The sequence below is a fragment of the Odocoileus virginianus genome, chromosome 33, assembly GCF_023699985.2.
Source record: "Odocoileus virginianus isolate 20LAN1187 ecotype Illinois chromosome 33, Ovbor_1.2, whole genome shotgun sequence".
In the NCBI taxonomy this organism is placed as follows: Eukaryota; Metazoa; Chordata; class Mammalia; order Artiodactyla; family Cervidae; genus Odocoileus; species Odocoileus virginianus.
The window spans coordinates 25,302,924-25,328,986 of NC_069706.1; the positions used below are offsets into that span (position 1 = coordinate 25,302,924).

General features: G+C 52.7%; 2 protein-coding genes across 4 annotated transcripts; one reads left to right on the forward strand and one right to left on the reverse strand.

The window, feature by feature from the left end:
- Positions 1–43: 43 nt before the first annotated feature.
- Positions 44–4,396, reverse strand: ASPHD1 (aspartate beta-hydroxylase domain containing 1). The gene is made up of 3 exons (XM_020884622.2): positions 2,780–4,396; positions 829–942; positions 44–307 (listed from the first exon to the last, which is right to left on the reverse strand). The coding sequence occupies exons 1-3, from the start codon at positions 3,657–3,659 to the stop codon at positions 198–200; spliced, it is 1,104 nt and encodes a 367-aa protein (XP_020740281.1). The 5' UTR covers positions 3,660–4,396; the 3' UTR covers positions 44–197.
- Positions 4,397–4,804: 408 nt separating this feature from the next.
- Positions 4,805–25,520, forward strand: SEZ6L2 (seizure related 6 homolog like 2). Of its 3 annotated transcripts, none has more exons than XM_020884640.2 (18): positions 4,805–5,832; positions 6,746–6,877; positions 7,529–7,828; positions 8,169–8,308; positions 8,567–8,768; positions 14,386–14,571; positions 15,514–15,682; positions 16,314–16,477; positions 18,391–18,591; positions 19,046–19,184; positions 19,996–20,192; positions 20,308–20,502; positions 22,485–22,676; positions 22,760–22,951; positions 23,417–23,455; positions 23,638–23,755; positions 23,858–23,979; positions 24,949–25,520. In XM_020884640.2, the coding sequence occupies exons 1-17, from the start codon at positions 5,754–5,756 to the stop codon at positions 23,970–23,972; spliced, it is 2,760 nt and encodes a 919-aa protein (XP_020740299.2). In that variant the 5' UTR covers positions 4,805–5,753; the 3' UTR covers positions 23,973–23,979; positions 24,949–25,520. The 3 variants fall into 3 exon arrangements, with proteins under 3 accessions (XP_020740299.2, XP_020740298.2, XP_020740300.2); XM_020884639.2 differs by having other exon boundaries at positions 4,814–5,832; positions 23,883–23,979; XM_020884641.2 differs by lacking the exon at positions 23,417–23,455 and having other exon boundaries at positions 5,047–5,832; positions 23,883–23,979.
- Positions 25,521–26,063: the final 543 nt, after the last annotated feature.

The following is a 26,063-nucleotide window of genomic DNA, read 5'->3' on the forward strand; positions in this document are numbered from 1 at the left end:
CAGCCTTTCCTTGGGCTGGCAACTGGGAAGAAAGTAGTCAGGAGAGGGTTTAAAATCTATATTTCAGTGTTGCTGGCCAGTTCCCACCCTCAGCCCCACCCCACCCCCTGCAGTGGAGAGGCGGTCCTAGCTACCACTCTAGCCATCCCTGAGTGCAGCCTCTCTCCAGCCCGGATGTCTGAAAGGAGCATCTTTCTTCAAGGGTCTGGTGCGAAGACAAAGTCGAGGGCCTGGCGTTCGGCCCCAGCCACGTTGGGATGCCAGAGGTCCACGATGAAGACCACTCGAGGCCCATCTTCGGGAGAGCCTAGGGCACATGGGGGTGGAGAGCAGCTGACATTAAGTACTTACAGGCCAGAGCACTGACCACATACTCAGAAAGGCAGACACTACGCAAACACGTGCCAGACACTGTTCTATTAGCTCTTAATCATCAAAACAAACTAGGGGATAGTACCATAAGCATTCCCATTTTATACAAAGTAACTGAGACACAGAGGTTAAGTAACTTGCCTGACGTCACACTGCTAGTAAGTGCCAGAGAGAGAACAGGAACCCAGGTGGTCCAGGTCGAGGTTCTGGTGCCACGAACCACTTGGCTGTGCACCTACATTAACTTATTTAATCCTTACAGTCACCTGACAAAGAAGGGGGTTGCCCCATTTTCCAGGTGATTGGAGAAGTCATGTGACTTGTTCAAGGTCATGCAACTGGGAAATAGTGGTGTAGGACAGGAAGCCAGCTGGGTACAATTCTGCAGCCTCTATAGTCTAATCCCATTCACTCTTCAGTCCCTTATCCCTTCTGGCAGAATGGGAGCCCCATTACCATTATGAGCCACTGTGTGTAGGAAGGAGTCATCCACCAGGAGACAGTGTCCCTCAGCCCAGCACTGGGGCTCGCCCCCGACCACCAGCTCACAACCAGGGGGAATCTTCAGGCCTGTAGAAAGAGGTGCAGACCTCCAAATTCCTGCCTCCGTTGAAGAGGCCCACCCCCTTAAGTAAAAAAGCAGAATCTGAGAATCTTACATGCCAGGTTCTATGGTTTTATGACCACCTGATGCAAAGAGCTGACTCACTGGAAAAGACCCTGATGCTGGGAAAGATTAAAGGCAAAAGGAGAAGGGGGTGGCAGAGGATGAGATGGTTAGATAGCATTACCGGCTCAATGGACATGAATTTGAGCAAACTCAAATAGTGAGATAGTGAAAGACAGGGGAGCCTGGCAGGCTGCAGTCCGTGGGGTGGCAAAGAGTCAGACATGACTTAGCAACTGGGCAACACAACAAATGGTGTTCCCTAGCTCTCTGGAAGGTGACCCTTGTAAAATTACAATACGGTAGTGGATGAGAGGAAATGCTAAGAGACAGGAAACACAGTGCAAAGCTCAATCTGTTCTGTTTCAGAGAAAAGGGAAAGCTTCCTAAAGGAACAAGCCTCCCTTTCTGGGCTTCTGTCAGTTTAACTCAAGAACCCTCTCTGTGTTAGGTCCTCTCTCCCCAAAAAGTATGAAGCAAAGGGCTCCATCCTGCCGAGGGCCACACAGTGGGGTGCAGAAAACTGAGGAGCCAACTCAAATAATGGGGAATAGGAAGACATCCCAGAGGAGGTGTGACATTTGAAAGTGTGAGTTGTGAAGGCTAATTAGGAGTTTTCCAGGAGGTGAAAGGTGGAAAGACATCCTAGGTTAAGAGCGTGCACGTGGCATCTGCCAGGACCAGCCAGAAAGCCTTCATAGTTTCGGGCATGGTGGAAGGGAAGGGGAAGAAGGGAACAGGTGGGAGAAGAGGAGAGAAAGGAGCTGAACTTGATCCAGGTCTCTTCAAAGTCAGTGTGCTTTAAAGTATAGAACACATTGAACTGGTAGCACAGGAGATGACTGTAGGCAAAACAAGGTCATGGCATTAAATAACATCAATCAGAAAATGAGGGGAGTTTTTTTCTCCTTGTTTTCTTTCAACCTATAAAACATTGAAATCTCAGTTTGATGCTACCATAACTTCATACTAACATTGCTGCTTTTCATTTTTTTATTTTGGGCTGCACCATGTGGCTTGTGGAATCTTAGTTCCTTGACTAGGGATCGAACCCAGGCCCTCAGCAGTGAAAACACAAAGTCCCTGGTGACTCAGTGGTAAAGATTCTGCCTGCCAATGCAGGAGTTGTGGGTTCTACCCCTGAGTTGGAAAGATTCCCTGGAGAAGGAAATGGCAACCCACTCCAGTATTCTTACCTGGGAAATCCCATTGACAGAAGAGCCTGGCAGGCTACCGTCCTTGAGGTCGCAAAAGAATTGGACACAACTTAGCAACGTTTACAACCACTAGACTGCCGGGGAATTCCCAACATTGCTCCTTTTTAAAGGAGGAGAATGTAGGCTTCAGTCTCAGACTAGAATATTTTGCTAGAAGTTTTCAACCTTTTTTTTTTTTTTTTTTAAAGTTTAAACTTGTCTTATGAATAACTTCTATTTAGGGCAAGTAATACTGATCATCATTGTTGTATAAAGATGCCTTCTAATAAGTAAACAAAACATGAAGGGGAGTCAATATGAAGAAACAGGACAGGTGGCAAATGACTGTGGGAACCTTGTGAAGATGGCTTTCTGATCACTGAAGCTCAGGAAATGCTGCTGTGGGCAATAGGGAGTCATGAAAGATTTCTGAGAAGAAAGGCACGATCAGAATCACAGTGTAGAAAGCTATGATGGCAGAGAAGAGAGTCTGGAGCGGAAATCATGGAGGCAAGGAGGTGGTCTGGAAGCAGCATCCACTTACCCAGATGACATCTGACGCGGGCATTGGTGGGCCCACAGCGGCCCTCGAGCCGGGCGCCGGGCAGGAGGACGGAGAAGCCAGCATTGCCAAAGGTGTTGGCACTCATAAAGCTTCGCAGCCCCCTCAGTGCCCGATAGGCCCCCGGGCACCGGCGGCAGTTGCTGGGTTGGCAGCGGCCTGCTTGGTATAGCAGGAGCTGGTAGCACCCAGGGGCTAGGGGTGGGGACCAGCCCCGAGGCAGAGGAGTCGTCCCTGAGAAGTCCCAACTCACAGCCCCAAAGTCCCGTAGGATAGCAGGGAAGCTGCTCTCCAGGAGCTCCACATCATGCCGCTGGGCCTCCCGGGGAACAAAGGGGGCAGAGGGCAGGTCTGGCAGGAAAAGCAGGCCTGGGCGCTGGATGCCCAAGACCCCTGGCCCTCCCCCTGGGCTGGGGCCACCCTGAGCTGCCCGCCTCACCCTACCCATCCCTGCCCAAGAGTAGCGCCTGGCATAGGCCCGAAGGCGACGGCTCACTAGGCCTTCCGTCCTGGGTCCTTCTCCGGACTCTCCAGAGCAGCCTGAACTTGGCCTGCTGGCTTCAGAGCACCCTCCAGGTCTACCACCGACAGCCCCAGCCCGACTTCCAGCCCCCAGGGCCTGCATGTCTTGAGAGCCCAGGCGGTAGCAATACCAGAGAAAAAGGGAAGTGAGGGCTCCAAGGAGCAGGGTTAGAGCAGAAGAGGCCAGAGGCAATGGCCATGCCGGCATGATGGGCAGGGAGGCCCTGGCCAAGAGGCCTGGGGCATCCTCCAGACCCCAATTCCGCTGTTCCCCCAGTTCTCCACCGGTTCCCTCCATGGCTGCTCCCTGGTTACCTCCTGCGCTATTTCCTCGCCACATTCCTACTCTTGATTCTCTCTCCTTCTGAGGTCCTTTTGACACCTTGTACCTCCTCCTTTCTCCCTCCCTTCATGTACCTCTAACCCTTCTTTTCTCTCCTTCTACCTCTCTGTCTCTTCTCTACTTCTTTCTCCTTCCAACTGTCTCCTCTTTCTATTTTGCGTCTTTCCTCCTCTTCTTTCTCCTTCCGGCAGTTTCCTCTCTCCGGTCAGTCTCTCCTTTCTCCCCTTCTCCTTTCTTCTCTCCTCCTCCACCACCGCTCCCACCCCACCTCTTTTCGCTCTCTTTTCCTCCCCTGCCCGCTTTCCTTCCAGCTTCCCCAGACAGCACTTCCTACCCCACTTGGACCCGCAGGCCCGGGAAGGGAACGCAATCAGCCGTCCTCTGCAGCGACTTCTGTCTCCTTCCTCCCCTTTCTCTCCTGCCTGCCCTCGCTTCTCATTCCACCCGACCCACGGCTTCTCTCTCTCTCCCGCTACCCCCTCCCCACCTCTCTCCTACTCGCTCCTTTCTTGGCTCCCACTCACCCTGACGTCACCCCTCCCCACAATCCTCTCAGCTTGGCGACCCCCGCCCTCGCCCAGTGGCCACCGCAACTCAGCCAGGTTGGGGTCGGGGGGCTGGGGGGGGGGTCCGTCTCCGGATTTGCCTCCCCCGGCCCCTACGGGGCGCCACGTGGGGCGCCGGGGGCACAGCGCCAACCTCCAGCGCCCTGCAATGCGAAAAGAAAGGGCGGGGCCTGAGAGGGGTGTGGCAAGCTAAGGGGCGGGGCGAGGACGAGGACTGATCGACAAGGCCGGCGCTCGCGGATTGCGGACAGGGTTGCTGCGGCCTGTCGGTGGGTCAGCCGATCCCCAGACCAGTCAGCCTGTGACTCCACCTCCCCCTTCGCCTTTCCGAGAGCCAGCCCCCGGCGGGAGCCAGATTGATACTGAAGGTGGCCGCAGCCAATCGGCCGCCGCGCCGCGGGCCAGGCCAGTTCGGGCGGGGCCGAGAAGAGCTGTCCTTTCTGGTGGTGCTGAAAAGGGCGCTCCGGAGGCCTCGTGTGAGGAGATCAGGAGAAAAAAAAAAAAAAAAAAAAAAAAATCAAAGTTGAAGCCGCCAGGCAGCTGGCTGGGGTCCTGTTGTACGTTAGAAGCGGGGGTCTCCCCTCCCCAGGTCCCACCCTGTCACCCCTTAGACTTCCCACAAACGTAGGAATCTGTCATTCTTCTGAAGGAAGGGAAAGCTCATTCCACATGAACTCCTCTGAAAGGGTCTGGAAGTAAGCTGGGGGCATACTGGGAGGCTGAGCAAGCGCGAATCCAGCTACGCTGCCCCCCTGGGCACCCAAGGAAGAGAAGATTCAGCTTTCAAATGTGCTGGAATGGTTGGGGGAGGGAGTATAATTACTGCCGGGACCAGAGTTTCCTTCGCTTCCCCTAGGGGCCGCGGGAGTGAGGATTACGACCCTGGCTCATGTGGTCCCTCCTTCCTCCATCTGCACTTCCTCCTCCTCCCTCCCCCCACAGCCCCCAAATAAATCCCAGGCCCCTCCCTTCGCCCGTCCCCAGGATCTGACGTGGGCTCGACACCTTTCTCAGCTTCTCCCTCCCGCAGCTCCAGTGCCCGAGCCTCAGCTCTCCAGGTTCTGCAAACCCCTCTCCTCCCCTCCCCACCAAGCCCCACTAGAGCACAGTAGGGACCCTCCCTATTTTCGGCCCCACCCTAGGTTCCCGGGACCTGTTTTGCCTCGACCCACTCCCCCAGCTTAGAATCCAGCCAACCCGGGGTACCCAGGCGCCTGAGCCAGAGGGTAACCCAGGCGACCCGGCTCCTTCGCCCTCCTCGGCCCCACCCCCTGCAGCCGGAGCCGCGCCCCCTCTCCCACACACTCGACAGCAGAGGACAGAAGAGATTGGGCAAAGAGGGGTGGGCTCCAGGCGACCCCCTACCTAGTTCTGCCTCTCCATCCCAAAGGGCAGAAAAATTTTCTCCCTTACTCACTGCTAGTAGGGGGTAAAAATTAACAAGAAAGATAAAAGGAGACGGAGGAAAGGTGACAACTAGATTATTTAGGAGAGTCGCAGAGGAGAGAAATTGGTGTGAGTCGCCATGGGGACTCCCAGGGCCCAGCATCCGCCGCCTCCCCAGCTGCTGTTCCTATTTCTGCTGAGCTGTCCCTGGATTCAGGGTAAGGACATGGGTGCTTGGCGGTGGGCCCCCGGGAAGGTCCCCCTTGCGGCGGGGGGCGGTTCTATAGACCTTTCTTTCTCAGAACATCCTGCGTCTTCTGAGCTCCTGGGGGAGGGGAGGGGCACAGCTGACGGACGTAGTAGGGGGGCAAGCCAGGGCTTTCTGGCTTGCACCTGGAGCCCCTAACCCCATATATTGAGGAGTTGGGAAACGAATGGGGGGAGCGGCGTTTCAGGGGTTAAATCCAGGAAGAAGGGCTGGGGAAGTTGCGGGTGTGGGGGCTGTCTGCGGAGGCGGCAGAAGCCGGCAGGGTACCTGGGTGGGAGATGGAGGTGATGGGAGAGATGCCAGGCACTGCACACACAAACATTCTTGGACGTATGGACAAAGACAGATGAATAGAGGCAGTGCCAGATATTTACTCCCCCACTCTGACCCTCCAGCCAGACTCCAGTGAAGGGGGCAGAGACTGCAGAGAATGGGGGGGGGGGGGTGGGTGTTGCGCGGAGAGAGAGAACCACACTGCAGACAGAAACCCAGAGAGAAAGCTAAGCACTGCAGAAGCAAGGACTGGGAGAAGCTGCCAGACCCTCCGCAGAGCCCCGGGGTTGCGGGGAGCACCTCTGAGGGAAAAATGAAGGTAGCAACCTGCCGCTTCTCCGCCCTGCTGGCGCTGTCCAAGGTGCTTACTGAGGGCCCACACGGCCTAGGGGGAAAGGGAGAAAGAAAGGGCTAAGGGGTGTGATGGGCAGCGGGGAGCCCCTCCTCCAGTCTTGGCTCTCAGCCCAGTCTGGGACCCTCCGAGCTCCTGCTGGCCCAGCTGACTGGGGAGGAAGAGCTCTGGAAAAGATCTTTCTGGAGAAGGAAGGCGTGTGGGGCAGTGAAAGAGCTCAGACGATTTCATCTCCTAGGTCTGCCCCTGAAGGAGGAGGAGGCATTGCCGGAGCCTGGAAGTGAGACCCCCACAGTAGCCTCTGAGGCCTTGGCAGAGCTGCTCCATGGGGCCCTGCTGAGGAAGGGCCCAGAGATGGGCTACCTGCCGGGTGAGGCCCCCAGAGTGGCAGAAGCTGAGAGGCAGAGGGAGGGACATTAACTCAGGGAGATGGGCAACCAGGCCAGTAAAATTCAGAGAGAGACAGAGAGATGGTTCGAGATAATCAAAACTGGACATAGACAGACAGCCAGAATGGTCAAGAAACAGAGCCAGATGGAAAAGCAGACAATCAAAGAGAAAGACAGCTGGAAACTCAGAGAACCAGAATCAGAGATAGAGCGGAAAAGAAACACAGAGAGAGAAGAGCAAGGATTAGTAGATTTAGAATCATAAAATCAGAGAGGGGCAAGAATATTAAAAAGAGACCAAGAGTTCTAGAGAGTGCAAAAGAAAAAGAGGAAAAAGAAAGGGGTAACCAGGAGAGGGAGCCAGATCTGAATGGAGAGACAGAGATGCTCGATGAGACTGTCAGAGTGGAAGGGCCTGGACAGAAGAAAAAGGGTGGAGGGCAGGCAGGCTGTGGAAAGCTTGAGAGGCGGTGGGAAGCTGGGGTGGGGAAGGGAGAGGTGGGGGATCTGTGCCTTGTGGGGGAAGTCTTTTGGTCTCAATGGGGAACTCTCAGTTTCCCTGAGCCCTGCTCCCCAACCAAGGCCCACCAATTTGCTCCTCCTGTTCCCTGACTTCCCTTGCCCTGTCCCAGGATCTGATCCAGACCCCACACTAGCAACCCCTCCAGTCGGCCAGACTCTTGCAGCACCCTTTCTGCCTCGGGCCACTGAGCCGGGCACAGGGCCTCTGACAACCGCCGTAACCCCTAAAGGGGGTAGGGGGGCAGGCCCCACCGCGCCAGAGCTGCTGACCCCGCCCCCAGGAACTACAGCCCCGCCCCTTTCCGGTCCCGCCTCCCCAGGCCCACCCCTGGGGCCCGAGGGAGGAGAAGAGGAGACCACGACCACCATTATCACCACGACAACTGTCACCACAACAGTGACCAGCCCAGGTGAGGCGATTGAAGGGGGATGTGGGAGAAGAGCAGGGCGTGGATAAGGGAGAGGCTGCTGCGTACGTGTGGAAGAAGGAATCCAGATAGGAGAGGGTCTTCTGCTTAAGAGTAATCATAAAGGCTGGCACTGATCTATGCTTATTATGTACCAGCGCCGTTCTAGGTTTTTATCTATTGTGACAGTTGGGGAAGGGAGTTCTGGGCGCCAGTGAGAGAGTAAGCATTGGCTTAAGAAATGAAGGGTGCAGGGGAAAGGATGGTTGGGGACCCCCAGAGTTGCTTGGCTGGAAGGGCACAAATGCAGAGATTCTCAGTCCCAGCGCTTCTGTCTCTTTAGTTCTGTGTAATAACAACATCTCCGAAGGCGAAGGGCATGTGGAATCCCCAGATTTAGGGAGCGCAGCCAGCCGCACCTTGGGGCTCCTGGACTGCACGTACAGTATCCATGTCTACCCTGGCTACGGCATTGAGATCCAGGTAACTGCATTAAGCATCCTATTGTGAAACCTCCCAACACTTTCCTCTGGGCCAAGGGGTTTGCGTAGGTTTGGCCTAAGAACCAGAGGACTTGTTTTCTCTGATGAGTCTGGTTTCTGAGGCTCTCACAAACTCTCCTAGAGTTCTACAACTTGGCCAGTGTCACTGTGATGTTACATACCGGGAAAAGGGTGGGGGGCTTAGGGGGTTACCACCCTGGCTGACTTGCCCTGGCGGGTGTGGATCTGGCTTCTTTAGGTGCAGATGCTGAACCTGTCTCGGGAGGAGGAACTTCTGGTGCTGGCTGGTGGGGGATCTCCAGGTCTGGCCCCCCGACTCCTGGCTAACTCCTCCATGCTGGGTGAAGGACAGGTCCTTCGGAGTCCCACCAACCGGCTGCTCCTGCACTTCCAGAGCCCACGGGTCCCCAGGGGTGCTGGCTTCAGGATCCACTATCAGGGTGAGGAGTTCCGGGTCCTGGTGGAAAGGCAGGGGCCACACTGGGCTCAGAGGACATCTCACAGGCCTGCTAAGCTCAGGGTGATGTCAAAGCCTTTTCCTATTGACTAGGATGGTAAGGGGCAGAATCCTCAGAGGAGACCTTCTTATTGTTTAGTTGCTAAATCATGTTTAACTCTTTTGAGACTCCATGGCCTGTAGCCTGCCAGGCTCCTCTGTCCATGGGACTTTCCAGGCAAGAATACTGAAGTGGGTTGCCATTTCCTCCTCCAGAGGATCTTCCCGACGCTGGGGTCAAACCCACATCTCCTGCATTGACAGGAGGGTTCTTTACCAGGAGCCACCAGGGAAGCCCCAGAGGAGACCTATACACACTTATCTCACACACAGATCTGTGTCTGGGTGTGCACCCACCCAAGGGACAGTTCATCCATTCCCTCAACAAATCTTTATCCAGAGCCCACTTCATACTGGCCCTGGGTTATCCTTGGGGAGAGGACTAAACAAGCCAAATGTAAAAAGAAACTCAGAATCTAGGTAGGGAGATGGGCAAATAATCAAGATGATTATAATCCAGTGAGATAAGGACCCCAATCCCTATGATGGAAGAACTATGGGCAAAATGTCAAAGGGGCCTAAATTTCCTCTGTAAGGAGTATAGGAACACCTCCTTGGAGGAGGTGATGACTAAGCTGACACCTGAAGTGAGTTAACTAGGGAAAGGGTGGGAGGGACAGAAAGAGAAAGGCAGATGTCTAGATGGATGAAAAAACATATCCCAAGACCCAGAGAGGAGAAAAAAAATTGTGACACTCCCCGCCCCCTGCCAGAGGAGTTGAGGTCACTCAGCATGGAATATAGAATTGTCCTGTGTGACCTGGGGTGAGTTACTTAACCTTTCTGGACTGCATCATCTTAACTAAAAAATGGGGATGATGATACTTACCTCATCACATTATTGGGAAGATCAGATGAATTGATACAAGTGCTTAAAACTGTGTCTGGTGCCTAGAGAGGGCTCAAAAATGTTGATTATTGCTATTAAAGGAAAAATCCAGAAAGTGGTGGGGAAGTAGGCGAAAAGACTAGACTAGGAGGTAGGTCAGATTTGGATCACAAAGGGCCTTACCAGCTTCAGTGAGGAGTTCTCAGACTATATTATCCTTACAAGGGAGGAGGAGCCACTTCGAAATATTTTAAGCAAGATAGTGACAGCCTCAGATTTGTGACCTAAAAAGATCCTGCTGACTTCCGGGGGAGTGGACAGGAAAGAAGGGGACGTGTTTGCGCATGCTTGCATTCTCCAGCACCCGCCCACAGACAGCCTACACACACGTGTTCATCCATATTTGCCTGTGTGTATGGAAACCTTCCCACAATGCAAGTGCATGTTCTACCATACATGCGTGCATGAGGCCAAGGGCCCAGCCCATGATCCTTTTCTGGACATTGCTGCCATCTCCAAAGTCCCTTCCTTGGCTCAGAAACAGAGAGGGAATTGTGTCCCTTCATGTCATCTCATCGCTTTGGTGCCCCCTTGTGAGCTCTGCAGACCCCGGATCCCTTGTGACTTTATCCAGGACACAGGCAACCCATATCCCTTCTTCACACCCTGACCTGCGATCTTTCTTCTGGACCTGCCCCACAGGGTCAGGTGGAGTCAGCAAACCTTCCTGTAGAGAGACCAGTGAGTCGGGGTACATGTAGTTGGTGGTCAGGGCCTGGTTGTTGGGGAGCAAAGGCAGGCCTCAAGGGCCCAGGGCTGAGGGCTAGGCCTCAGATATTGCAAAACGGCTCCCCACTGGCTCCTTTAAGCAGCCACATCCCTAGTGCATTGAAAATAGGACTCGTTAGGCTAAATGGAACATCTGGGGAAGCAGGGCTACTGTGTAAATGTGCCTTCATGACCTGCCTCAGTCTTCTTTGTTCTGCAGCTTCTCCTGGCCCCTTTGGGACTGAGGCCCTGTTTAAGCCCTTGCCAGTCTCCACTAACTGGGCCTTCTGATCCACAGGGTCCCCATTAGCTTCTCTGGATGGTCAAAGGCTCCATCACCCCTCACCCCAGGGCCAGCCAATGTTCCCATTTACAAAATCCTTTCACCAACTCTCCTTTCCTCCCCTTCTCACAGCAGCCCTGGGGGTGGCCATTGTCAACTCTGTCTCTGAGAGGAAGGCAAAGCCTCAAAGCTTACAAGCATGGTTTGACCACTAGCAAATGCACTGCAGAGTCAGAAGTCAGATCCCCAAGTCCCTGACCCCCAGTCATTTATTAACTAAGGCTGAGGGGCAAGTAACTAACATTTTCTGAGGACTTTCTGGTTCCAGGTGCTTGGTGTGTTTATTTTCTTTAAGACCAATCCTCAATGATAGAATTGTTATTGTCATCTACAGATGAAAGGCCCAAGAGGCAAAGTCATGTGTTCGAGGACATACGGCAAATAAGTTGTGCAGCTGGAATTGGAGCTTAGGTCTGCCCATCTCTAAATTCAGTGCTCTTTGCTCTGCCCCACATTAACTCTTGGTGGCATCAATTGATCAGCAAGGCTAGGTTTTTAGGAGACAAAATAAAAATGGTTTGGTTCAGTCTCACAGTGGCAATAGGCAGGCATTAATGTGATGATAAAATTATGCATGTGGATTCTGTATAGACCAAAAAAAAACTAACTTTATTGGAAAGGGGAGTGGGGGGTCAGGAAAACTTCCTGGAAGAGGTGGTACTTCACTTATTCCTTGAAAGTTGAGGAAAAGTGAGACGAGAGCCTTGCAGGTAAAGGAAATTATGTGAAAAATACATGGAATTGGGACCATAAAGAGCCACAAAACTATTTTGTGTAGGACATATGGGTCGTGGGTACTGAGAACTGAAGATGGATGGGCTGGGCTAGACCCAGCTGTGGAAGGGGCTTTCAAGCCCCTTCAATCTAAAGTTTTCAGGCTTGAGTCTGTTGGTCATAGGGAGCCATCACAGAAGCTAAAGTTTATTCAAATCACAGTGTTCTGGGTTTTTTTTTTGGTGGGGGAGGGGGTTTGTTTTGGCCACTGTGTGACTTGCAGGATCCCCTACCAAATACTGAACCCTGGCCCAGCAGTGAAATTGCCAAGCCCTAAGGATGCTGAAAGCTCGGCTTCTCTGTACACCAGTCTTGAATCGAATCTCAGAAACAGAGTTTGGGGTGATGTAGAAAAGAAGAGCTTTGTTACTTTGCCAGGCAAAGGGGCCCAAACCTGACTTTGCCAGGTCAAAGGGGCTAATGACCTCAAAACCATGTATCCCAACTTAGAGAAAATAATGAGAAGTTTTGTAGTAATTGTTCAAAGGGGGCATGATCAGCTCGTGGATATTCTTCTGATGGGTTGGTGGTGAGGTCAGTAGAAGTCGGCATCATCAACCTTCAGGTCCAGGTGGTCTGGGGTCTATAAACTTGTGGGCAGGACACCATCATTAATCTTTGTTAGCTAGCTTCTCCCACCTGGCAAGGGTTTTCAGTAGCTACAAAATAGCTCAAAGATTTTGTTCTGTGTATCCATTGATAGGGAAATAGGACCTTGTCCCATGGGTGCACTATTGTTTCTCTTTTTTTAAGAAAATATTTATTTATTTGGCTGCTCTGGGTTTTATTAATATTTCTAGCACTAGGGATTTTTGTTGCCACATGTGGGATCCAGTTCCCTGACTAGGGATCAAACACGGGCCCCTGCATTGGAAGATCAGAGTCTTGGCCACTGGGCCACCAGGGAAGTCCTACTATTGTTTCTCTTGACTCTCCCTGGTCTCAGCATCCCCTCCCTCCCCTAATTAATAGCTGCTTGAATCTGCCCATTAGAACTCAGGGAATGTCATAGAGACTGAATGAAGGTTGCTTCCTATAACCAAAGAAATGGGGGACACAGAAAGGCTTTGTGCTCAGAAGCCCCACAGGGTCCTGCTCAGTATCACTAACCACTGGACCACCAGGGAATGCCCAAATCCTATGATCTACAAGGTTGTATTTGTGTCAATCTTAGTAGACTATGAACTCCTGAAGGCAAGGTTTTAGTCTGTTTCACCTCTGGCCCTCAGACCCAGCCAAGGAAATGCTTGCGGGAGAGACTAGGTCTCTAACAGAATCACTCGGGACTGGAGGGTCAGAAAAAGCAAATGCCTAGACAAGCTGGACCCTCTGCTGACCACAGCCTGCCCCTCCTATAAGACCCAGCTTTGAGGTACTTCCTCCAGGAAGCACCCCTGCCAGCTTTTAAAAATTACTACACTTTATTTTATTTTATTTATTTGGCTGCGTCAGGTGTTAGTTGCTGCTGCACACGTGATTTTCACTGACTCACACAGGATATTTTGTTGCAGTACACAGGCTCTCTAGTTGCAGTGGCATGTAGGATCTTAGTTCCCTGCCCAGGGATGGAACCAGCTTCCCCTGAATTGCACGAAGGATTCTTAACCACTGGACCACCAGGGTAGTCCCCAGGAAGCCTTTCTTGATGAGCTCTGCTTAACCAGACATACAGAGCCCTGTCAGGATCAAGTTCACAGTCCATCACTGATTACCAATGCACTTTGTATTTATTTGTTTTATCTCATATGGCTGCAAGAATTTTAGGAGGTGTTAAAAAAAAGACCACAAGCAATAAAATTAAATAGAGTAAGTAACAAAAAAAATTGGCACCAGGTAATGCTTATTGAATTTGGAGAAAAAAAAAGAAAAGAATATGGGTGGAAATTCCCTGGTGGTCTAGTGGTTAGGACTCTGTGCTGTGTCTGCTGAGGGCCTGGGTTCAATCCCTAGTTGGGGAACTAGGATCCCACAGGCTGAGCAGCATGACTGGAAAAAAAACAAATGTGGATGGAAAAGCCACTGTTACTGGGAGCAAGTCTCGCTCCATCTGGTTCTGAGCTTCCCAGCAGCCAGTGCAAAAAGAGAGATTCCAGAGCTCTAGCGACAGGAAAGAAGACAACAAACCAGCTCCTTAGGGAAAAGAGAGCTTTCCCTAGCACTTTACTTTCTGTGGAGGACTTACTCAGAGGGCACTAAGTGTTGGAGTCTTTAATGGCAAAATACTTGCTAAAGGAGCTTATTGTGACTCCTTTGGATGAGAGCTGAGGATATAATACCACAGTGCACCTCAGTGGAAGGAAGTCTGTGGGTGTGGAGGGGAGAAAATGATACAAGCCACTTAATAACTCAGAGCCTCAATTTCTACATGTGGAAAGTGGGTCACAGCCTTCCTCCGCAAAAGTGCTGCGTGAACTCATTTTGGAAGCTGAGCGGGCTCTGCAAATACCATGTGTTATTATTAGAACTGGATGGGGTTCAGAGTGGTCAACTGATTTGCCTGAGGTCACACAGCCAATGGGTGCTAGCTAGGGTCCAGAACTTCTTTGAGTCTCAGGTTATCATCTCATCTATAAAATGGGGGCCCAAGGGGGTAGATTACAAAGATTAGGGGACATCAGGGGTGTGGAAATTACTTCCTCATGAGAAAATGTGTCCATGTAAGGACTCCAGCATGGAGCCAGTGTGTGCCCCTGGGGGTGGGGGGTGGAAAGAGGGGAGGAAGTGCTGGGGCCAGTGAGAGAGGGTGGCTTGGGAAAGTGAGGTCTTCTCTTTCTCTGCCTGATCCAGCTTACCTCTTGAGCTGCGGCTTCCCTCCCCGTCCAGCCCACGGGGACGTGAGTGTGACAGACCTTCACCCTGGAGGCACTGCCACCTTCCACTGTGATTCGGGCTACCAGCTGCAGGGAGAGGAGACCCTCATCTGCCTCAATGGCACCCGGCCAGCCTGGAGCAGTGAGCCCCCCAGCTGTTTGGGTGAGTCTCCTGCTCCTTTCTGTCCCAGGAGCCCCGCTGGAGGGACCTGTCTTTGGGGATCTCTATCTTTGGGGAGTACCCATTTTGAAGGGATTTTTTATCTGGAAGAGTCCCTATCCTAGGGCCTCCCTCTGGAGCTCTTCACCCTAAGGGTCTCTATCCTTGTCGTCGCCATCCTTGGAGGGTCTCCATCTGGAGAAATCCACCTGGAGGGTTCCCAGATCTTAGTCCCCAACTAGGGATTGAACCCATGCCCCTAGCAGTGGAAGCATGGAATCCTAACCACTGGACTGCCTGGGAATTCCTGGAGGGTTCCCATGTGGGGAGTCACCATTCTGGAGTTCCCTGTTTTGGATAACCCTCATCCTAGAGGAAATCACTTTTGGGGTCTGTATCTGGAGGGTCTCTATACTGGACAGCCTTCATCCTGGGGGCCTATCCTGAGTATTTGCCATCCGAGAGCTTCAGTTTGGGGGCACGTGCATGTGCGTGTGTGCTAAGTTGCTTCAGTCATATCTGACTTTGCTTCCCTATCGACTGTAGCCTGCCCAGCTCCTCTGTCCATGGGATTCTCCAGGCAAGAATACTGGAGTGGGTTTCCATGTCCTCCTCCAGGGGATCTTCCCCACCAAGGGATTGAAGCTGCATCTCTTAAATCTCCTGCATTGGCAGGCGGGTTTTTTTTTTTCCCCACTAGTGTCACTTGGGGGGAATCCCTCATAACTCCCCACCCCAAGGTGTCCACATTTGGGGAGTGTCCATCCTGGGGTTTTCTATTCCAGAGCTGGTTCCTTACCTGGGTAGTGGCATGGGGAAGTCCTGGGGTAAGCCCGTAGGGCAGAGGTCATCCCAAGGCCAGGGCCCAGGCAGATGTGTGGGCACAACAGCTCTGAAGATGGGACAAGGGCAAGTCACCTTCACCTGCTGCCCCTCTGCCCACAGCATCCTGTGGGGGCACCATCCACAATGCTACTCTTGGCCGCATCGTGTCCCCTGAGCCTGGGGGAGCTGCAGGGCCCAACCTCACCTGCCGCTGGGTCATTGAAGCAGCTGAGGGACGCCGGCTGCACCTGCACTTCGAGAGAGTCTCGCTGGATGAGGACAATGACCGGTGAGGGTCTGAGCCTTGGGTCAGAGGTTCCCACTTCAAGGAAATAGGAAGGCTACCATGGGGAGGTAGGCAGACTGGGGGCATCCCAGTTGGGATCTATGTCCAATGGAGGTCAGTCCTTCCCCTTTCTTAGGCAGTATAGCTGTGCAAACTGAGACAATCACTTAACCTCTCTCTGCCTCATTTTCATCATCTGTAGAATGGAGATAATAGTAGCTCCCTCTTAATGTTTCTGTGAGGACAAATGAATTAAAAATATGTAAAATTCTTGGGGTGACCAGCACACTGTAAGCACTCTAAATGTGTTTACCATCATCATCATTATCCTCACTCTTTATCTAATAAACTGGTACTCCAGATCTGTCACTAGCTGCTATGTGATGCTGGACAGGTTACTTACTCTTTCTGTGCCTCAGTTTTCTCATCGATAAAATGAGGGATAATAATACTATCTGACTTGAGGGTTCTTGCGAGAATTCAATGAGATAAAATGTGTACAGGCTTAGAAGAGTCCAAGGCATATAGTTAATGTTTGAAAGTAATAGCTATGAAATTAAGCTAGGAGAGCAGGCAAGAGGTGAGGCAGCTTCGGAGAGGATGCCAAGCTCCTGACCACCTCTGTCCACCCCAGGTTGATGGTACGCTCAGGGGGCAGTCCCCTCTCACCAGTGATCTATGATTCGGACATGGATGATGTCCCGGAGCGGGGTCTCATCAGTGATGCCCAGTCCCTCTATGTGGAGCTGCTTTCAGAGACACCTGCCAATCCCCTGCTGCTAAGCCTCCGATTTGAAGGTAACAGACTTCCCTCTGGGGCCCCAACTCCCCCACTTTCCCTTCTTCCTGATGCCCAGGCGTGGTCACAAGCACATATTCCACCTCTGCTCATCTCCATGTTTGGATTCCTAAAAACTGACTTGCCTCCCCATCCCCAAGTGACAAAGATTCCATCTAATTTCCTGAGGTGCCTTTCTACTTAAGCTTCAGGTATGGCCATAGCTGGTCTCAGGTACACAGCCCAGAGATCAATTGCTTTCATCTCTCCTTTCTTTCCTCTTGGCTGGCTTCATTCTTAGGCAGAATCTCAGTCTGTGTACCTAGCAGTTCCAGATTTGCATACCCCCAGCTTTAGTAACTCCATCAGAAAGGGAGAAAGCATACCACTTTTCTAAGAGCTTCAGCAAAGATGCCAGGAAAGGCTTTTATTGTCCTGGCTTAGGTCAGATGTCTGTGTCTGAGCCAGTCACTGTCAGGTGGTATAATGATTGGCAGACCCACGTCACACGTCCATTCCTAGTTGGCCCCAGCTGAACCTCATGGACTGGAAGTGGAGAGGGCATGAGACCCAAAATGAAAATAGGAGTGCTCTTAACAAGAGGAAGACTAGATGCCAGACAGGTAGAAGCAAGGAAGTCAGTGATCATAGGAGGAGTCATTTGAACTAGGACTTACAGGATAGAGAGAATTTTAAAAGACAAAGATTGGAAATGAGAGTCTCAGATAAAAGAACAGTGTGAGCAACAGTAGAGAAGTAGAGAAAAGCCTGATATGTCTGGGAGTTTCAGAAACAGAGAGTTTCACTGTGTCTCAAGTGGAGGATTTATGCAAACAGTAGCAGGAAAGAGACAAAGAAAGTGAAATGTACAGAGACGAAAGGGGCTGGTTTCTGATATGAATCAAGGGAGAAAGGGAATTGGCACTGTGCCCTGATGGGTGCATAAGATTTGGACATCACACCTTACCAGATTAAGTAACAGTGAGATAGAACAGTGTATCTGGTAAATAAATTGCATATTAGATTCTGAGAATGCAAAGAGAATTTCTAGGTCTGAGGCCTGCCTCCATAATTGTGGGTCGCTACTACTCCATGGGCTTCAGACTCTTTCTGTATCACAGGCACCTGAATCTTCCCTGAGTCTTTGCAGCTAAGATATGATCAGATGGGTAAAAACTAAAATGCTCTACAAATGTTCATGTTCACTGCCTTAACCCAAAGTTAAATAAATAGCTTTTTGTGTTTGCCTCACTTTTGGACTCCAGCCACAGTATGGATTATCAGGGATGATCAGAAGTCAACTGTTATTTTTGAGGAGTGAGCACACCTACATGAGCCAAGTCTCCAAAGGCACCCTTTCCCCCTCAGTCCATTGCAGCTTCCAGAGTCAAGCATCTCTGGCTGGGAACCAAGGAATCTGGGCTTAAGAAGGTCTGGTTCTAAAAAAAAAAAAAAAAAAAGAAGGTCTGGTTCTGCCACTGCCCAACCTGTGACATGGGGCAAATGGCTTTTTGTCTGGTATCCTCATCTATAGAATAGTGGTTGCGACTTGACTGGTCTCAGCCTCTGTCTAGAGGCCAAGGAGCTAACATAAATGTACTAATGAGGAATGTTAAGGTTTGGGGGAAACTGGAGTGTGAAAGCTAAATCCAAGGGCATTCGATTTTAAATAACCCACTGGGGGGCCAAACCACACTGGAATTCAGCCCAGTTCCCCAGTCTGAGATCCCTAAAGCCCTGTCCTATTATATGTGTGTGTGCGTATTTTTTAAAAGTATTTATTTATTGGCTACATGGTATGTGGGATCTTAGTTCCCTGACCAGGGATTGAGCCTGCACCCCTTGCATTGGAAGCACAGAGTTTTAACCACCTGACTGCTAGGAAGTCCCTGTCCTAATGTTTACTTCCTTCCTGTGACTGACTCTTCTCTAGCCTTTGAGGAAGATCGCTGCTTTGCCCCCTTCCTGGCACATGGCAACGTCACCACCACGGACCCTGAGTACCGCCCAGGGGCACTGGCCACCTTCTCGTGCCTCCCAGGATATGCCCTGGAGCCCCCTGGCCCCCCCAATGTCATTGAATGTGTGGATCCTACAGAACCCCACTGGAATGACACGGAGCCAGCCTGCAAGGGTGAGCCCTCCACCGCCCTAGACTTTCTTCAGTCCACAGGCTACCTCCTGAGCTGGAGAACCTAGGAAGGCCATCAGAAAGGAGAACCTAGGAAACTCAGGCCTCAGATCAATCCCTGTCCTTTTCAGAGGCTCAGCTCAATTTTCTTAGCTAAGTAGTTGGTGGGCTTGTTACAGATTTCGGGGATCATAACACAGATATCTTCAAGAGCTAGGGCTGGAGTTGGGCTAAGTCAGAGATTGGGTGGTGATGCATTGGCTGATGAGTGGGCAGGGTGAGTTAAGAGTGGGGCTGGGGATTGGACACAACAGGACTGAGCATGGCAAGAATCAGGTGAGTAATAGATAACAGAAGTCCGGGAGGAGGTATAGTGCACAGAGTTGGGAGTGGTGAGAATGGCGGTGGAGACTGCATGCCCACCTGGATCCTGAATCTGACACCGTTTCTCCCCTAGCCATGTGTGGAGGGGAACTATCAGAGCCAGCTGGTGTGGTCCTCTCTCCGGATTGGCCCCAAAGCTATAGCCCTGGCCAAGACTGTGTGTGGGGTCTGCATGTCCAGGAAGAAAAACGCATCTTGCTCCAAGTTGAGATGTACGTTTGGGTACCACAGAGGGTGCGATGGGTGTGGGCTCAGCCAAGTGTGGTATTACAATGCACTGCCCTGCTTTCTCAGCCCAGCTGTCGAGCTTTTTCACATGATTTGGTGGATATATGTTCAGATGAAAGAGGTGTATAAAGATTCAGGATGGGGGTGTGGGACATCAAGTAGACCTAGGGACAAATCATGTATTGGTTAGACAACCTTGGAGAAGCAAATGGGGTAATGCAGCCTTCCTCAGGGGCTATTGTGAAAAGGGAGCTCTGGCCTGGAGTCTCACTGTTTGTTTCCAAGGCTACCTGTGGAGTGATTTCCGGGGACCCAGGCATCTGTTGCATCAGCAGCAGCACAAAAGATGAGTATAGGTGTGGGGAAAATCCAGTGAGCTCATTTGATGTCACGTGGTCATGTGCCTGGACCAAACTAGAGTGGGCATAGCTCAAAAAGCAGGTACTGAGGCGGGGCCTAGAATTGGGCGGGGTGGTAATGATCGTGGCCTGTGGTTGGTCAGAGCTGGAGTTGAACCTGACCAATCACAGGTTTTTGGAGTTGAGCATCACCTGGTGATAGAGAAGGGACTGGGGCGTAGACGGCGTTAGCAGTGAGCAGGGTTGGGGACTGGGAAGCAGAAATCAGGAGAAGCCAATGGAACCTGGAGCAGCTAGCATAGAGAAGCCCATAAATGATCCAAACCTGAGGCATGGGATAGGCTACTGGAGAGTAGGTAAGGTTAGTAATGAACCGAGCTAGGATTGGGCAGAACTGGATGGGAGGGGCTGATCATAATCCATCCCCACTCTGCAGCTTGAATGTGCGCGAAGGGGATATGCTGACGCTGTTCGATGGGGACGGTCCCAGTGCCCGAGTCCTGGCCCAGCTGCGAGGGCCTCAACCGCGCCGCCGCCTCCTCTCCTCTGGGTCCGACCTCACGCTGCAGTTCCAGGCACCGCCCGGACCCCCCAACCCGGGCCTGGGCCAGGGTTTCGTGTTGCACTTCAAAGGTACGAAGGCCTAGGGTCCCGAGATGGTCAGAGGTCCCGCAGGTCGGAGAGGCCCCCAAAGCTGGAAGGGCGCCCTGAGTCACAGGACAGCCTCCAAACTGTCTGTCCCCTGCAGAAGTCCCGAGGAACGACACGTGCCCCGAGCTGCCGCCTCCGGAGTGGGGCTGGAGGACGGCCTCCCACGGGGACCTGATCCGGGGCACAGTGCTTACTTATCAATGCGAGCCTGGTTATGAGCTGCTCGGCTCCGACATTCTCACCTGCCAATGGGACCTGTCCTGGAGCGCAGCGCCGCCCGCCTGCCAAAAGAGTGAGCCCGGGCCCCGCCCCTGCCACTCATGGCCCCGCCCCGCCCTCTCGTGGTCCCGCCCCTGCCCACCTGTGTTTCCCCGCCCCTGTTTTGTCTGGGCTCCACCCCTTCGCTCTAGGTCTTGCCCAGATCTTCTTCAGGCCCTGACCATATGTCCCCTGGGTATACCACTCCTCAGCTCCTCGGTGTCCCGAAACTGTCCTCTCTGGTCCCCAGTCTCAACTTCCCACGGCAACATCCCTCCGTCTTGCGCTGTCCTGGGTCACGACCCTGGGCCTCTGGGACCCGCCTCATCTTTTCGTGGCCGCGCCCCCACAGTCTCTTGACCCCGCCTCTGCCCCGTCTGAGTTCCACCCCTTACCTGGCCCGCCCGATCTTCTCTTTTCTTGTTTTAGGCCCTTCTCCAGTCTCTCAGTCCCCATTACGGGGAGCCACTTTGCTGGGGCCTAAGCTCGTCAGAGAACTTGGTTAATTTTAATGCAGTCAATAAAGTGCCGTGCTGGGTTGCGGCTGGGGTTGTACAGAGAGGTTGGGAACCCTACCTCCGGAGACAGCTCACAGTCTGGGAGAGGGACAGATACTTAAGATATTACAGTGCTAAGTGCTGGGTGACTTCAGGCAAGGTACTTAACATCTCTGAGTTTTTTCATCTGTGAAGTAGGAATAGGGTGTTGTGAAAAGCAAATGAAAAGTTTTTCACATTAGTACCTGGTGATAGTAAATAGTAAGTACTAGCTGCTGTAAGTATGAAGAAGGGCTGTGGGAAGAGGGGGTGTTCATTACCTCACGGAGAGGGCTGGAGATTTCACAGAGGAGGCGACATTTAAAGAAACTGGGAATGTTTATCTTTTAGAATTGAAAAGAGGGGTGGCATCTTGTCACTTTCACCAAATTTTGGGTAGCCTGTCACCAGGATATGGGGCTGTAGGTCTTTCATCTGGAACCTAGGAGGAATGGTGGGACCAATGAGGATAAGTTTCAGGAAGCCAGATTTGGACTGGACACCAGGAAAACTTTCTCATTGACACAGGTCCCCTTTCCTGGAAAGATTCACAGGATGTCTAACCTGGAAACCAGATAGGATGGGGCAGGGGCAGGAAGAGATGGGAGCGGGGCCCAGAGGGGATAGGGCCTGGCTCAGCTGCCCAAGGTTAAGGAGGGGACCCGCCCCAGGCCTCACACTGAGCCTTCAGCTGAGCTGAGACCCAGGTCTCGGAAACTTAGCCCAGTGCTCCATGGCTGTGACCCTGGACAGTTCCAGCTCTGCCTCTTCCTGACTGAATGACCATAGGCCAGTCATTTGACTGCCTTGAACCTTGAGCCCCAAGGGAGATGACAGTGGCCTTGACCCCTCATTAGGGTATATGATAATGTGTTTGTAAAACATTTAGCAGGGTGCCTTGCACAGGTCTGTATATAAGAGATGGCTTTGCCTGGGACTCTTCTGTAGCATGTGTGTGAACAGATGCCTGCAGGGGCCAGGCAGGCAATATAAGTGAGCAGACTGGGCTGAGAATGAGGGAAGTAGGAGGGCTGGGCCCCTCTTCTGCTGATGATCTGCCAGGCAGGGCTGACATAGCGGGCATTTAGCTGGTTTGCTCTGGCTGACTGGTTCACTATTTCAAATTTCACCCCAGGATGGGAGCCCAGGTTGCCCCACACACTTGGTCTTCTGGAAGAAAAGTGTCAGCTCCAATCAGTCATGTCTGACTCTGCGATCCCATGGACAGTAGCCCCCCAGGCTCCTCTGTCCGTGGAATTCTCCAGGCAACAATACTGGGAAACCTAATATGTAAAATGCATTGTGTTTTTAGTTTTTCCAATTCCTGCTCTCTTCATCCTGAGGAAGGAGTGGGAGGTGGTGGGGGTGGGGGTGGTCTGCCCAGAAGAAATGGCCCACAGCTCAGGGCTTCCCCAGCTCTCAGCTTCTAGGTGATGTTTGAAGGCCCCAGCTCCCCCTGACTCTGCCCTCTTGCCAACAGTCATGACTTGTGCCGACCCGGGTGAGATCACCAATGGGCACCGCACCACCTCGGATGCCGGCTTCCCGGTTGGCTCCCATGTCCAATACCGCTGTCTGCCCGGGTACAGCCTGGAGGGGGCGGCCGTGCTCACCTGCTACAGCCGGGACACGGGCACGCCCAAGTGGAGCGACCGGGTCCCCAAGTGCGCCTGTGAGTCTGGGGACACGCTGGGACAGGTGGCTGGGTGGCCTGTTCACAGTGCAGCTGGCCCATGGCTGACCTCTTCCCCACAGTGAAGTACGAGCCGTGCCTGAACCCTGGGGTGCCCGAGAACGGCTACCAGACACTATACAAGCATCACTACCAGGCGGGCGAGTCTCTGCGCTTCTTCTGCTATGAGGGCTTTGAGCTCATCGGCGAGGTCACCATCACCTGTGTGCCCGGCCACCCCTCCCAGTGGACCAGCCAGCCTCCACTCTGCAAAGGTGCCTGGGCAGACAGGGCAGAGAGGGGCATAGCAGTGTCTGGGATGTGACAGGATGGGGAAAGTCAGGTAGCACATTCGAGACCCTGCTGAGTTCCCCGTTCACCTCCCATGGGCTCTCATCCTCAGAGGTAGCTCCACAAGCCCTGGGAAAGTTCAAGGTCATGGACTCATCCTAAGGGAAGTAGGACCGGGGGCTTTGGTTTGGCAGTCCCTTGCCCTCTGGACTGGTCTCAGTTTCCCTATTTTTGACAAATTCTACAGACCTGGGAGGTTTAGACTCCCCAGGGTTCTGGAGAAGGAGGACCAAGGCCCTGCCCCCACTGAGGGAAGGACCAAGCTTAGGTTGAGCAGAGGGCAGAGAAACCAGGCTGTCCAACCCAGCCCCACCGGGCTCCCGGCCCTCTCCGCAGCCTCCTTCCCTCCCTGGCTCAGACCCCGTCCCCTCCCCCTCCTCTCCCTGCAGTGGCCTTTGAGGAGCTCCTGGACAACCGAAAACTGGAAGGTCAGTGAGGGCACAGTGGAGACCCAGGCCTGGCCTAGCTGGGAGGGCAAGGCAGAGGCCGGGGGCAGGAGGCCAGGTCCCCGGCGGGGTGAGGGCCCAGGGTTTCAGGGCCCAGGGCAGGAGGCTGGGCGAGCCCAGTGTGGGCCCAGTGCCAGCTCACTGGCCTCTCCTCCTCTCTCTAGTGACCCAGACCACTGACCCGTCACGGCAGCTGGAGGGTGGGAACCTCGCCTTGGCCATTCTGCTGCCCCTGGGTTTAGTCATCATCCTCGGCAGTGGCGTTTACATATACTACACCAAGTAAGTACCCGACTCGGGGAGCTGCTGGCCAGGGCAGACGTCCTGCCTGCCTGGCACAGAAGCCTGGGTGAGGGGGGGGTTGGGGGCTCACTTCTCGATAAGCCCCTCTATCTCCTTCCTTTCCCAGGCTACAGGGAAAATCCCTCTTCGGCTTCTCGGGCTCCCATTCCTACAGCCCCATCACGGTGGAGTCAGACTTCAGCAATCCACTGTATGAAGCTGGGGTGAGCCTTTCCCCTACCCTAGAGTGCCCCATCCCTCTGCTCCCCCAGGACCCTATTAGCTTCTCTCAAGGTCTCTGTAACATCAGTCTTGGGAACTGCAAACTCAGCTGCCTACAAAGGCCATATCAGTGAACAAAGCAAGTCAGTGGGCCAATAGGGAGTGGTGGGGACTGTGGCTAATTGGAAAACCTGTACTCCATCCAGTTTGTGGCGGAATTGTTATTCAGTTGCCAAGTCATGTCTGACTCTGTGACCTCACAGACTGCAGCATGCCAGGCTTCCCTGTCCTTCACCATCTCCCGGAGTTTGCCCAAGTTCATGTCCATTGAATCAGTGATGCTACCCAACCATCTCATCCTCTGGCAGAAACCTAGGCTCAATTGCCAGATCTTCCAGTTGTCCAAGAAGATCCAGAAATTTCAATTTTTATGTGATTTTAAGATACTGTAGAGTGAACCAAACATATCCATTGGCCAGATTTGGCCCCATTCACACCCCATGGCTGCCAAACTCCCAGTGATCAAGACTCTATCATTTGATAGACAGTGTGTTTTGCTATTTAAAGGCAAATTTTTCTTATACAAGGGGTATTTAAATCAGTTAATTTATTTGGTATTCGACCAAAGAAAAGCCATTTGCTCCTGTGCTGGAAGAAAACAGGCTGTGTTGATCTACATCTGAGACCACACCATTCTATATTAATGGGCAATTTAAGGGAACTTCAAGGGTAAGTTTAGTACCAAAGGACTGAGAATTTGGCTCCAGCGTGAACTGGAACTCCACACGTCTAATGCAGGGGTCATGGGTTCAATCCCTGGTCGGGGAACTAAGATCCTGCACTCTGTGGCCAAAAAACTACAAACAAAAAATCACACAGTCTTTCCCCTTCCTTGTGGATACCTCCTCCCATTTTGCTGTCTTGTCCACCTCCATCCCACTCCAGCAGCTGATCCATCTCTCTGTTTCCAGGATACACGGGAGTATGAAGTATCCATCTGAACACCGAGACAAAGGCTGCAGGATCCAGGACGCCCTTCCTCTCCTCATTCTGGGCAGGAAGGAGCACAGGACCTGGTCTCCGGCTTCCTTCCTCCCTGCTGTGTAAATAGTCTCCTAGTCCCACAAGGGGGCTTTGATGGCCCTGGGGACCCTACAGTAAATAAACCAGCATCCTGTGCCCAAAGCCTCCTCTTCTCAGTTGCCAAACAAGGGGCCTGCCCCCTTGACTCTACCTGCTTTTGGACCCTGGGAGGGGAACTCAGTCCCGGTTGCAACTCCTGGGGCGTCTCCAGCCCAGGGCACCCCACAGGGACTATACCCAAGAGCTCTGCTGTTCCCTTGGCCAGGAAGGCTCTGTCCTTCCCAGTTGCTCTGGCCCCGGCCTAACCTCTAACCCTTGGAGGGTCAGAGGAAAAGGGATGAAGCGGAGAGCTGGGATAAGATCCCTACCCCTTTCCTGCCATGCCCCCTCCCCATAGTTTCCCCACCTTTGCTTCTGGATTTTTGTTTTTGAGCAATAAACAGAAAATCACCATTTGTAACTGGGCTGGTGGGGTGTGGGAAGTGGGTCACAGAGCACTGGAGATGGTGATAGTGGTCTCCCTGGAGAAAGGGCTGGGGAGAGAGGAACAATTTGGGGAAAAGATGGAAGTTTAAGTTTGCAAACAGGGCAGTGTTGAAGAGGCTGGCCTGGGATCAAAAAGCCTGGCTTTAGGCTCAGCCTCTGGAGCACAAGCTGGGTCCCCTCCTGGCCTCAGATATCTCTCTACTGGGCTTGGCATTCCAGGCTCTTCAGGCTGGGCCATAGCTGGCAGTAGGTGCCTCTCATCTCTGTTTGCATGCATGCATGCTTGCTAAGTGGTTTCAGTTGTGTCTGATTCTTTGCGATCCGATGGACGGTAGTTCGCCAGGCTCCTCTGTCTATAGGATTCTCCATGTAAGAATACTGGAGTGGGTTGCCATGCCCTCCTTCAGAGGATCTTCCCTACCCAGGGATTGAACCTGTGTCCTTTACGTCTCCTGCATTGGCAGGCGGGTTCTTTACCACTAGCCCCACCTGGGAAGCCCACCTCTTACTGTCTGAC

Coding starts and splice junctions, on each gene's coding strand:
- ASPHD1 (XM_020884622.2), bottom strand. CDS start 3,659: ATGTGGCGAGGAAATAGCGCAGGAGGTAACCAGGGAGCAGCCATGGAG. Junction 943..2,779: donor CCGCGTCAGATGTCATCTGG/GTAAGTGGATGC, acceptor CTCTTTCTACAG/GCCTGAAGATTCCCCCTGGT. Junction 308..828: donor ACACACAGTGGCTCATAATG/GTAATGGGGCTC, acceptor CATGTGCCCTAG/GCTCTCCCGAAGATGGGCCT.
- SEZ6L2 (XM_020884639.2), top strand. CDS start 5,754: ATGGGGACTCCCAGGGCCCAGCATCCGCCGCCTCCCCAGCTGCTGTTC. Junction 5,833..6,745: donor GAGCTGTCCCTGGATTCAGG/GTAAGGACATGG, acceptor TTCATCTCCTAG/GTCTGCCCCTGAAGGAGGAG. Junction 22,952..23,416: donor CCAGCCTCCACTCTGCAAAG/GTGCCTGGGCAG, acceptor CTCTCCCTGCAG/TGGCCTTTGAGGAGCTCCTG.